The sequence below is a fragment of the Sebastes fasciatus genome, chromosome 11, assembly GCF_043250625.1.
Source record: "Sebastes fasciatus isolate fSebFas1 chromosome 11, fSebFas1.pri, whole genome shotgun sequence".
Taxonomy (NCBI): Eukaryota; Metazoa; Chordata; class Actinopteri; order Perciformes; family Sebastidae; genus Sebastes; species Sebastes fasciatus.
The window spans coordinates 35,607,493-35,619,450 of NC_133805.1; the positions used below are offsets into that span (position 1 = coordinate 35,607,493).

General features: G+C 44.4%; 1 protein-coding gene and 1 long non-coding RNA gene across 3 annotated transcripts in view; one reads left to right on the forward strand and one right to left on the reverse strand.

Moving 5' to 3' along the window:
- Positions 1 to 5,711, reverse strand: part of paxip1 (PAX interacting (with transcription-activation domain) protein 1) — a 36,242-nt gene extending 30,531 nt beyond the window's left edge. For both annotated transcript variants that reach the window (XM_074652361.1, XM_074652360.1), the window contains exons 1-4: positions 5,493 to 5,711; positions 1,349 to 1,483; positions 926 to 969; positions 663 to 726 (exon numbers count right to left, since the gene is read on the reverse strand). In XM_074652361.1, the coding sequence (XP_074508462.1) occupies positions 663 to 726; positions 926 to 969; positions 1,349 to 1,483; positions 5,493 to 5,573 (324 nt within the window). In that variant the 5' untranslated portion in view covers positions 5,574 to 5,711. The remainder of the gene's footprint in view (positions 1 to 662; positions 727 to 925; positions 970 to 1,348; positions 1,484 to 5,492) is intronic.
- A 2,007-nt stretch (positions 5,712 to 7,718) lies between these two features.
- Positions 7,719 to 8,952, forward strand: LOC141776306 (uncharacterized). The gene is made up of 2 exons (XR_012595741.1): positions 7,719 to 8,424; positions 8,529 to 8,952. It is a non-coding gene; the product is annotated as an uncharacterized LOC141776306 (long non-coding RNA).
- The last annotated feature ends 3,006 nt before the right edge of the window (positions 8,953 to 11,958 follow it).

The window sequence follows — 11,958 nt, forward strand, 5'->3', positions numbered from 1 at the left end:
CCTAGTCGATAGGCCTACAGGCTCACTGCGAGTCACACTTGATTCTGTTGCCCCTCTAAAAAAGAAGTTAATAAAACAAAGGAAGTCAGCTCCATGGTATAACCCTCAAACACACAAATTAAAGTAAGCATCGAGGAAACTGGAAAGGATATGGCGTTCCACCAAACAGGAAGAATCTCATTTAGTCTGGCAAGACAGTCTTAAAATATATAGGAAGGCTCTCTGTGATGCCAGAGCAGCCCATTACTCATCATTAATAGAGACAAATAAGAACAATCCCAGGTTTCTGTTTAGCATTGTACCCAGGCTGACAGAGAGCCACGGCTGAATTGATCATCCTCCTCACCTACAAAGCCCTAAACGGTCAGGCCCCATCATATCTTAAAGAGCCCATAGTACCCTATTACCAGCCCCTAGTTCTGCTGCTATAGGCCTAGACTGCTGGGGGACTTCCTATGACACACTGAGCTCCTCTCCCCTTTCTCCTTCTGTATATATTCATGTCCCATTCAATGGGTCTCAATGGGACATTCACTCGTATGAGTGGGCGGCTGTGGCTCAGAGGGTAGAGCAGGTTGTCCACCAATCGGAAGGTCGGTCAAGGACACATCGACCACACACACACACACACACACACACACACACACAAACAAACAACTTACCCTGGGAAGACATGCTGTCACACCAAAGAATATCTGTCCTGATTCTGGGGAGAATCCAGTAACTCTGTGGTGTTCGTGATTATGGAAAACCTTCCACACATTTTATAATCATTTGGGCCATGAATCTCTTAGAAAACACTTTATTTAATTTCTGGAATTCTAAACATTAATATTCTGCTGTCATTGTCACTGTTATTGTTTTGTCAAAGCATGTTTAAATTACACCAATTTTAGCTATTTTGGACTTGATGGTGGAAGGATACGGTAAAAGGTCTCCACATCTGACTGAGAGGATCACCCAGGACGGCTGGAAAACATGAAGGAGACAATGAAGTTAATGCTTGATATTTACTTCTTCCTCTCAGTTACACTTGTTCAAAGTGACTTTAAATCATAGTTATTGTTTGACTGAGGTTAAAAATTAACATTAAGAAAACTAACAAAATGACCGCCTCCTTCATGCTGTGTTTTTATGCATTAAAGGAATTGTTTGACATTTTGGAAAATATGCTTATTCATTATCCCTCTGTCTCCAATCTTTATGCAAGGATAAGCTGACCACTTAAAAAGGAAGAAAAAGGAGGAAATGGTAAAAACAACAAGAACAAAAAACTGCCTATTCAAGAGAAAAATGACACAAAGCCTAACCTTGGTTAAGTGTGAGTATACTCTTGAACAACCCTTACCTTGACAACAGGCAGGTCAAAAACCTCTCTCGACTCGCCCACCTCGGGGTTGTCCCCGTCCTCTGCAATGATGTGAGTGGCCAAAGCATTGTAGGACACCTCCTTCCCTTTTCCCGCCTTCAGCAGCTGCACTACCTGGAAGATCAGCTGATGGTTCAGTCAAACTGCCATTTTGAATTACGCTTGTCAAATTCAAAATAGTGTTGTTTGCAGGGTCTGAAATTAGCGCCCGCCACCCACCAAATACAGATTAATTGTTGGCAGTGGAGTGTTAAGGCCCTGACACACCAAGCCGACGGTCAGCCGGCGGACAGTTTAGGGCCGCCGGACAGTTTAGGGCCATCGGTGATCGTCCGTCGACCTCGTTTTTACGATGTGTCCCGCACCGGCGGCTCTAGTCTGCCTGTGATGGAGTCTTCAGCTAAATCAGCATGTTGAATCGTACAGATATTTTCACAGCGACATGGCCATCTGGAATGAAGCTAAGTGGTGAGTGAGAGTGGTGTGAAAATGGTCAGCAAACGCCGCTTTGTTTCATGTATGTATCATAACAGCGGCTTGTATATCTGCCGTCCTCGGTCTTCCGGTTTCCCTTTTTGAATGACGTATGTCGGGTTGGTGCGTCCCCAGCTTAAAGGGACTATTTGTAACTTTCAGAAATGCTTCTTAACAGCGACACCTGTGGCCGTGAAATCAACGAAAGTCAGCGTCGGGCTCGCGCTTGCTCGCTCTCAATATACCCGAACGAGCATCACTCAAAACAGTGAAGCGACACAAGTCAGCTAAAACCACAATATCACTCTATATTTCAGCTGCTTGGCAGTAATGTTAGCTGACCAGACGAAGGTCTCTCCATGAACATGATTTAGATCTGATCCTAGTGTTGGCTTTTCCTGCCTAAGTGCAGGCTGAAGCAGCGGCGCTCTGCAGCGTGTCTCCCTGCTCTCTCCTCCCGCAGCCGGAGAGAGCAGAGACACCGGTGTTACGGTTTATCAGGCGACCCTGTTAACTGGCGACTTTCAGCCGAATGAGTCTGTGGTTGTCGTAGTTACGGCAGCTGTTGAAAGCAGGAAGAGAATACGTAGCTGTCCTCGTGAATGCCTCTTTGTTTAGTATTTCATTACAATGTTTAAACATACCGGATTGGTCTTTGGAGCTTTGGAGTCTTGTTTGTGGAAACGTGTCCGCTATATTCTGCTCGCGTTTGAAACGTTGCTTGTTATGATGAATATGTTGAAATCAGTAAGAGCAGCGTCGCTCTTCCTGTAAGCTAATACAAGTTTCTAAATACACATATTCGTCTTTGGAGCTTGTTGTAGTAAACATGTGTCACGTAGAAGAACTCTTCATCCCTTTAAGAAAAAAAAAATTAATAAAAATGTCAGGTTTTACGGGATTTGAACTCATACCAAAATCACAGCTTGTGAGACAGACGGAGGTTTCCTCCAGTGCGCCACCAGCACTGGGGTGCTCATAGGTGAATGTCATATTTATCTCAAATATCACACACTAAGTAGTCGCTCTGAGACGCAGAAGGCAGCCAGATTAACTTGTGACCACACTGTCCGTGTACTTCACACCATCTGACTTACAACACAGTGTCTGTTTATGTTTATGTTGTTGTATTCACGTGGAAATATTGAAGTTTGAAGATCTCGCATCAGCTGCACCATAAAGAAAATGTTTTCAAACCAAAAAGGCACTGGATTGAGAATTGACCCAGACAACAACACAGAAGTCAAACACTCAAGTTATTTTTATTTAGGAGAGGCAAACAAATTTCACTTGTAGCCAATCAATCTGCACAACATATGACCCTCTCAAGGGGAAAACATACTATTTATACAAAGGGAGAAGAGGCAGAGAATATTGCAGGGAGTACATTATGTTATGTTCACAATATATGCATCCATTTTTGACATATGGATTGTCCATGTTATATTTTCATTATATTGTTACTCTGTACACACGGACAGTGTGGTCACAAGTTAATCTGGCTGCCTTCTGCGTCTCAGAGCGACTACTTAGCGTGTGATATTTGAGATAAATATGACATTCACCTATGAGCACCCCAGTGCTGGTGGCGCACTGGAGGAAACCTCCGTCTGTCTCACAAGCTGTGATTTTGGTATGAGTTCAAATCCCGTAAAACCTGACATTTTTATTAATTTTTTTTTTCTTAAAGGGATGAAGAGTTCTTCTACGTGACACATGTTTACTACAACAAGCTCCAAAGACGAATATGTGTATTTAGAAACTTGTATTAGCTTACAGGAAGAGCGACGCTGCTCTTACTGATTTCAACATATTCATCATAACAAGCAACGTTTCAAACGCGAGCAGAATATAGCGGACACGTTTCCACAAACAAGACTCCAAAGCTCCAAAGACCAATCCGGTATGTTTAAACATTGTAATGAAATACTAAACAAAGAGGCATTCACGAGGACAGCTACGTATTCTCTTCCTGCTTTCAACAGCTGCCGTAACTACGACAACCACAGACTCATTCGGCTGAAAGTCGCCAGTTAACAGGGTCGCCTGATAAACCGTAACACCGGCACCCGGTCGGTAACGAGAGGGTAACGTTACTAGCTAAGGAGCTCCATCACTTCACAAGACACGGGAAACCTCTGTTGGTCTGGAGGAGCTGCAGCATTTTTTTTTAGATGTTTTCAAAGCAATATAAAATAGATATAAGAGATAATATATATTATCAATAAATATAATCATTTATTTTTCTAATCATCTGAATTACATATTTTATATAAATAACCATTACAATAACAAAGTAAAAGGATAACATTTAGAATTTTTGACGGTTGGAATTTAGTACAACATGGAAGTGAAACAAAGCTCTGTTTATTTAAATGGGAATTTGCAATAAAAATATTTTCCCCTAAAATCTATGAATAATCATGATTTCAATATTGATCAAAATAACATTGATTAGCATTTTGGCCATAATCGTGAAGCTCTAATTGACCGTGTTGTGTGTCCAAATGCATCAAATCCGACAAAACAGTCCATGAGGTCCCCAACAACACACCCACCAGGTGTGAAGTCAGTCGAACGAGCGGTTCTCAAAGTATGCCAAAGACATACCCACATAGATTCCTTGCTTTACAGTTAGATTAAATTAGATGGGAAGAAAAATAAATGACAGTCAGAGTGCTTTTCACCACAGTCAAGTGCACTGGATTAAAAGTGGAACTGTGCATATATTACACAACCTGAAAATTATATGTTTCATTAACATTTGAAACAGATTTCCCACCGAATTCAAAGCAAGATGTTGGTCAAACTGTGCTCAACATTAAGTTTACTACATTACTGCTTTATCATTTGATAAAGCTAAATGAGAAATTTAGCTTTATCATTTGATAAAGCAGCCCATACATCCATCCATCGCCTCCGCTGTATAGAAACAGGCTGAAAGAGAGGTGCGACTAGGACTCACTATTTGGCAGGAAGTACAGCTCCGTGCCACAGGTCCCAAGCACCAACGAGTGTAATAGCAGTGATACATGCGCAGTAAGCGGCGCCCAATGGAGCAAGATGTTGCTAGTCCCAGGTTGATGCACAATAACACCGAGTATGATCCTGAGGTCCTGTGTAGCCAGCTACTGGTCAGAACAGCACAGTAACAATACCAGTACCAGTATCAGTATCAGTACCAACACCAGTACCGAGGTTGATGAGTTTAGAACTAAAGCAAGTTAACAACCGCGAGCTTTAGGACTAGCTGAGCAAACCCAGTGACATAGAACCCGCAGGCAACAAGCTAGCTGTTAACCAGCAGAGCAGCTAAACTCAGAGCTAATGCTGAGGTTCCTGCATGAACAGTGGAACGTTAGTGCTAGGTTAGTTAGCTTCTACAGTAAACATTCCCAGTGAATGTCACTCCGAGGTTTACAGTACATGAGAGAGGGATCAGGGATCGCCTCAATCGTTTAATGTTAGCCAGAGAGCACGCGCACTGTTTCTCCTGTAGCATGTGAGCCAGTTAGCTAACTTAGCTGCTTAGCTTCTCCTGCAGCACCTTCTTTACATTGAATGCTATCTTAGCCTGCTAGCAGCTGAGCTAACGGAAGCTACAGGAAGCTAAGCCGAGCCAGAGCCAGAGCCAGAGCCAGAGCCTCACCTTGTGCTCGATGTCCCCCACCACGTAGAATTTGACATCTTTGAAAAGTTCGTCGGAAACCTGATTTCCCACTTCAGACATGACGGTCCATTAACGTCATCCGGTTAGATATTGAAAGAGTGAACTAGCGCTGCGTCCCGGTCCAGCAGCTGGTTGAGAGCGTGCAGTCAACCGGAGACACTCGAGCGCCAAACCGCTGAGCGCGCCTTGGACTACACCATTCTGAAATACTGAGGGGGGGGGGTATAATATCTCACTAGTTGTATATTAATTTATTTTGTCCTTTATAACCCTCTGGTGCATTGTATCGCCTACGGTGGGTCCATGTAAAGAGGATGTGATCAAAAGTACTAATAGATTTACAGTGAAGGAAATGTATCAATATTTTGTCCAAATTGACATGTCATCCCCCTGCCATATGAAAGTCGATGTTTTTATCCCAACGTGTAACCTAGATTATGATCTCAATCACACAGTGAAGGGAGGACTAAACAAGAGTACATAGGTAAAAGATAAATAAAATAAAATGATCATCTTTGGTACTTATGTATTTGATAGTAGTGACCATTTATTATATGATACCTTTTTTAGGGTGAAAGCCCTTCCTGTGACTTAAAGAGAATTTAGATCTGTGGTTAATGTCATTCCCAGCCTAATGCCGGTTAATAAAAAAAAATATTTTTCACCAAAATGCACTTAGAACCTAGGTTATTCATAAATGGGATTGAAATGAAGAATCCAAAATGTACTAATAAACAATAAACAAAGTTGTTCTTCGAAAAAGAAGAATCTCACCAAGAGGGGAATCGTATTGGAACTCACAAATATCTGACATTGAATGGCAGAAGGGTTTGTCCCCCAAAATTCTGTATTTATAACAAGACTAGAGGTTAATTTTAAAATTGGTTTCTACCCTAGTGATATATTGGTGTCAAGATTCACTGACATGGATAGAAAATGTACATTTTGCAACAGTGAATCTGAAACGCTAACACATTTGTTTTACAGTTGTGCTCATTCTATTTAATTTTGGACAGATATGGAAATATACATTTTAAGGAACACTGGTCACTCTATTAAATTAGTTTTAAATATGTTTTTGTTATTGTGGATAATGTCATGTAAATTAAAATTTGCCAAGTCATCCCCCTGTTTAAAAGTTTAATAGATTTTATCAGCTTAGTCTCTGAAACATGTAAATAATAAGAAAAACGTGTTTACTATACCTCATTATAACCAATTATTTGGTGATCTGTCTAGTATATGATTTTTTACAAAATCCTCTAAATTCTCTTGTCTGTCTCTTTCTCTTCATTTCTCTAATGTTTATTTTAGTCTGTCATATCTTTCTTGACAACACGTGAAGTCTCGGATGTCTGACTCATATATTTTTTTAATAAAGTAAAAACAAAAACAAAAAAACAGTGAAGTGAGGACATTTCATTATTTCATGTCATTTGTAATAAACACAACCAAAACATTCATAAACAGATAAACTCCATTGTGGTATGTCAGGGTTTGGGAGCATTCCATCTTGGGTGCTCATACAAGGTCTCAGGTCTTGTTTTTTTCTTCTTCTTTAAAACATGCTAAAGTGATAAGAATTAGTCAGAGGCAATACAAAATACTTTGAATTGCTAGTTAAATTGCTAGAATTGTATGTTAAAGGGTAACTTTGGTGTTTGTCATCCTGGTCCCTATTCTCTCATGTATTGGTGTTTAAGTCACTAATGGGGACTGTAACGGGTGGTAGGACCCAATTGCAGCACACAGTAGACCAGGAACAGTTGGTAATGATGACTTTTAATGCCAAACTCAGTAGAAACACAGCAGGGCAGGTAAAACAGCACACAGTGCAGTTCAACAATCCAGCAATGAATCTCCACAAAGTCTCTGACACGCGGTCGGTTCGGCGGTCCAAACCGGACCGAGAAACAGGTGAGTGGGCGGGGACGTCTGCTCTAACACACACAGTACAGTTCAGGTAAAGGTAACGGTATCGTAGAGGAGCAGGCAGGAGATGTATTCGTGGAGACAGAGGATTCGAAACCAGGTAAGCAAACAGTCCAGGCAGACGAACCAGTAGGGGACAGGCAGAAGGTAAGTCGAAGCCAGGCAGAGGATCGGGAGCGGCAGATGAAGGCCTGGATGGACGGGCAAGAAACCTCCTTCTCCAGGGCCATAAACAGGGGAGGCTGCAACCCATGAGTGCATTGGAACGGGGACAACCCAGTGGCGGGAAACAAAGTGACCAGCTTGACTGCACTAGAGGCAGAGGTTCCCCTGGCGGCGGCGCTTACACTCCTCCAGGGTTAGACCGGAGCGTCCTACCTGCATGGGCTCAGACCCCCTAGGCTGTGGCCCTGTTGTGACGCTGGTGGCTGCTGGAGAACCTTGTGACCGGGTGGACGAGCTGCAGTCCGTCTCCCCCTGGCGTCGCCTGGATACGTCATCAAAGGAGACTAGTTCGTCCTCTCTGCTAATCCATTAAAGGTCTCATATTATGCTCATTTCCAGGTTCAGAGATGTATTTTAATGTTGTACTAGAACATGTTTACATGCTGTAATGTTAAGAAAAACCTTTATTCTTCTCATACTGCAGCCTGAGTCAGCCTGCCTCAGAGCCTCATTCAGCCTCTGTCTGAAATCCCCTGATTTAGCGCCTGTCTCATCCCACCTTGCTCTGATTGGTCAGTGTTTCCTGCTGTCCTGTCAATAAAACGCCCTCAACACAGCTTCACTTTCTCCCCCTCCCCTGTAGCTCAGTGAGCTAGCGAGAGAAGCAGCTAGGAAGAGTTTATAAACTATTTAAAAGTTTATAAACCAGAAACTTCACACAGCGCACGTTACCGGAGGAATCTGATCGGAAATCGGCGACAAATGAACAACATCTGCGGTCAAGACTCCAGGTTTTCCTGACGGTTTTTCTCAGGTAAATAATGCTATTTATAGCTCTGTTAGTTAGCTCAGTATTTACATTCTGCATAAACTCTGTAAACCGTAAACATACACTCTGTTTTACGTTTGTCTTTACAGATCCATCTGTGAGAAATGACCGACAGAATCATCCCAGAGGAGGAGAAAACATTAGCAAGTGAGCAGATGGGAGATACAGAGCTAACATATTAGCATGTAGCTACATGCTACCGCTATGAGACGGTGTGTAAACACAGCAAACATCAGGGTGGAGAATAGAAGATGTGAAACAGTAGTCAGTTCATTATTTCTGGTAAAAGTCACCTGATAAACGTATGAAAGTAATCAGAGTAATGGTATATTATTTACTGTAGGAGCTGTCTCTGTTACCATGACTACAGACCGGTTAACGTTACACTCACCGGAGCTGAAATAGACTTTATCGTGTACCATGTCAACATAACTGACGGTGGAATTAAAAATGCGGTGTATAATTAATATTGTCATCTGTCTACTAAAATAAAGTTTGACTGTGAAACAGAAATGTGTTGTGTTGCTTACAGTCACTATTTACTACCTGTACTCTTCTACATGCATGACATCAAATTAATATTTCATATCACCTGTTCAAACAGTGTAATTACAAAAAGCCTTTGTGAAAGAACATGCTATATTTAGATGATAGGAGTACATGAAGACTGTTCTGCTGGTTCTTGCAGACTAACAAAAGTAGGAGCAGACTTTGCTCATATTTAGAGGCGGACGGCCAGTGACACTCTGTGGGCGGGGTCACCTCGCTGCAGGTTCTAATCATTGTTCTAACAGGAAACCCTTATATGGCTTGCAATTCGTCCCCGACGTCACCAGTGTAAGGAAAGCTGCCTAGCAATTTTTCATACCCATTTTCGGACAGATGGAGCAGGAGAAAAAGAGAGAGGGTGGTCTTTTATGATACTATGCTGGCCTGTAGACACACTGGGGACAGATATTGATGTTTAAAAGACATGGAGAAGTGCATGTTGCATAATAGGTAACCTTTAAAATAGGCGTCACACTGAGCCACACAGTTCCAGCTACTTAGGCAGGCTCTGGTGCGAGAGTCAATGGCATAGTCTGCAACAGTCCGGTTCCCCTGACACAAACTCATCAGTCCTCCAGTGGAGTCAGGGCCCATAGAAACCAACCGAACACCTTAAAGTGGAACTGAAACATTCAACCAAGTTAATCTGGTTTACTAAATGGATTTCCACTCGAAAGAACAAGTATATAACAAACATGACAAATGTCAGCATTTAAGAGAAAAAAGAAGATCCGTTTCATCTTTTGTGACAAGAGCGCCGCCATGTTGCAGTACTCTAACCTGTGACGTCACGAGGTTGGTTAGCTCGGCTAAGTTACACAGATACAACGGTAGAGACCATGAAAGATGGAGACTGAAGGTACACAGGACAGAAGAAAAGGGGACACTATTGTATTGTTCCTGGATGTAAAGATGAGTTTCACAATGTTAAAACCAAGAACACAACAGTCCATTTCATAAACTGAAACGCTGAAACGGAGATCAGTAACGTTACTGAAGCGCTGGCTAGTGGCACTGAAAGAGTCCTCTGACAGGCACTGAGTCCAGCTGCAGCTGACTGTCTCTCCATGTCCCATCCATGTCCCATTCTCTCTCCTCTCTGATCATCTGTCTCTGTCTCCCCATCTCCCGTCCTCTCCCATCTCTGATCACCTGTCTCTGTCTCCCCATCTGCCGTCCTCTCACTTCTCTGATCATCTGTCTCTGTCTCCCCATCTCCCGTCCTCTCCCCTCTCTGATCACCTGTCTCTGTCTCTCCATCTCCCGTCCTCTCCCTTCTCTGATCACCTGTCTCTGTCTCTCCATCTCCCGTCCTCTCCCCTCTCTGATCACCTGTCTCTGTCTCTCCATCTCCTGTCTTCTCCCCTCTCTGATCACCTGTCTCTGTCTCTCCATCTCCCGTCCTCTCCCCTCTCTGATCACCTGTCTCTGTCTCTCCATCTCCTGTCCTCTCACCTCTCTGATCACCTGTCTCTGTCTCTCCATCTCCCATCCTCTCCTCTCCCATCTCTGATCACCTGTCTCTGTCTCTCCATCCCCTATCCTCTCCCCTCTCTGATCATCTGTCTGTGTCTCTCCATCTCCCCTAGTCTCCCCTCTCTGATCACCTGTCTCTGTCTCCCATCCCCTGTCCTCTCCTCTCTCTGATCATCTGTCTCTGTCTCCCCATCTCCCATGCTCTCCCCTCTCTTATCACCTGTCTCTGTCTCTCCATCTCCCGTCCTCTCCCCTCTCTGATCACCTGTCTCTGTCTCCCAATCTCTTGTCCTCTCCCCTCTCTGATCACCTGTCTCTGTCTCTCCATCTCCGGTCCTCTCCCCTCTCTGATCACCTGTCTCTGTCTCCCCATCTCCCATCCTCTCCCCTCTCTGATCACCTGTCTCTGTCTCTCCATCTCCCATCCTCTCCCCTCTCTGATCACCTGTCTCTGTCTCCCCATCTCCTGTCCTCTCCCCTCTCTGATCACCTGTCTCTGTCTCCCCATCTCCAGTCCTCTCCCCTCTCTGATCACCTGTCTCTGTCTCCCCATCTCCCATCCTCTCCCCTCTCTGATCACCTGTCTCTGTCTCTCCATCTCTCATCCTCTCCCCTCTCTGATCACCTGTCTCTGTCTCCCCATCTCCTGTCCTCTCCCCTCTCTGATCACCTGTCTCTGTCTCCCCATCTCCCGTCCTCTCACCTCTCTGATCATCTGTCAGTGTCTCTCCATCTCCCGTCCTCTCCCTTCTCTTATCACCTGTCTCTGTCTCCCCATCTCCCCTAGTCTCCCCTCTCTGATCACCTGTCTCTGTCTCTCATCCCCTGTCCTCTCCTCTCTCTGATCATCTGTCTCTGTCTCCCCATCTCCCATGCTCTCCCCTCTCTTATCACCTGTCTCTGTCTCTCCATCTCCCGCCCTCTCCCCTCTCTGATCAACTGTCTCTGTCTCTCCATCTCTCATCCTCTCCCCTCTCTGATCACCTGTCTCTGTCTCCCCATCTCCTGTCCTCTCCCCTCTCTGATCACCTGTCTCTGTCTCCCCATCTCCCGTCCTCTCACCTCTCTGATCATCTGTCTGTGTCTCTCCATCTCCCGTCCTCTCCCTTCTCTTATCACCTGTCTCTGTCTCCCCATCTCCCCTAGTCTCCCCTCTCTGATCACCTGTCTCTGTCTCTCATCCCCTGTCCTCTCCTATCTCTGATCATCTGTCTCTGTCTCCCCATCTCCCATGCTCTCCCCTCTCTTATCACCTGTCTCTGTCTCTCCATCTCCCGCCCTCTCCCCTCTCTGATCAACTGTCTCTGTCTCCCAATCTCTTGTCCTCTCCCCTCTCTGATCACCTGTCTCTGTCTCTCCATCTCCAGTCCTCTCCCCTCTCTGATCACCTGTCTCTGTCTCCCCATCTCCCGTCCTCTCCCTTCTCTGATCACCTGTCTCTGTCTCCCCATCTCCCGTCCTCTCACCTCTCTGATCACCTGTGTTGATCTCGCC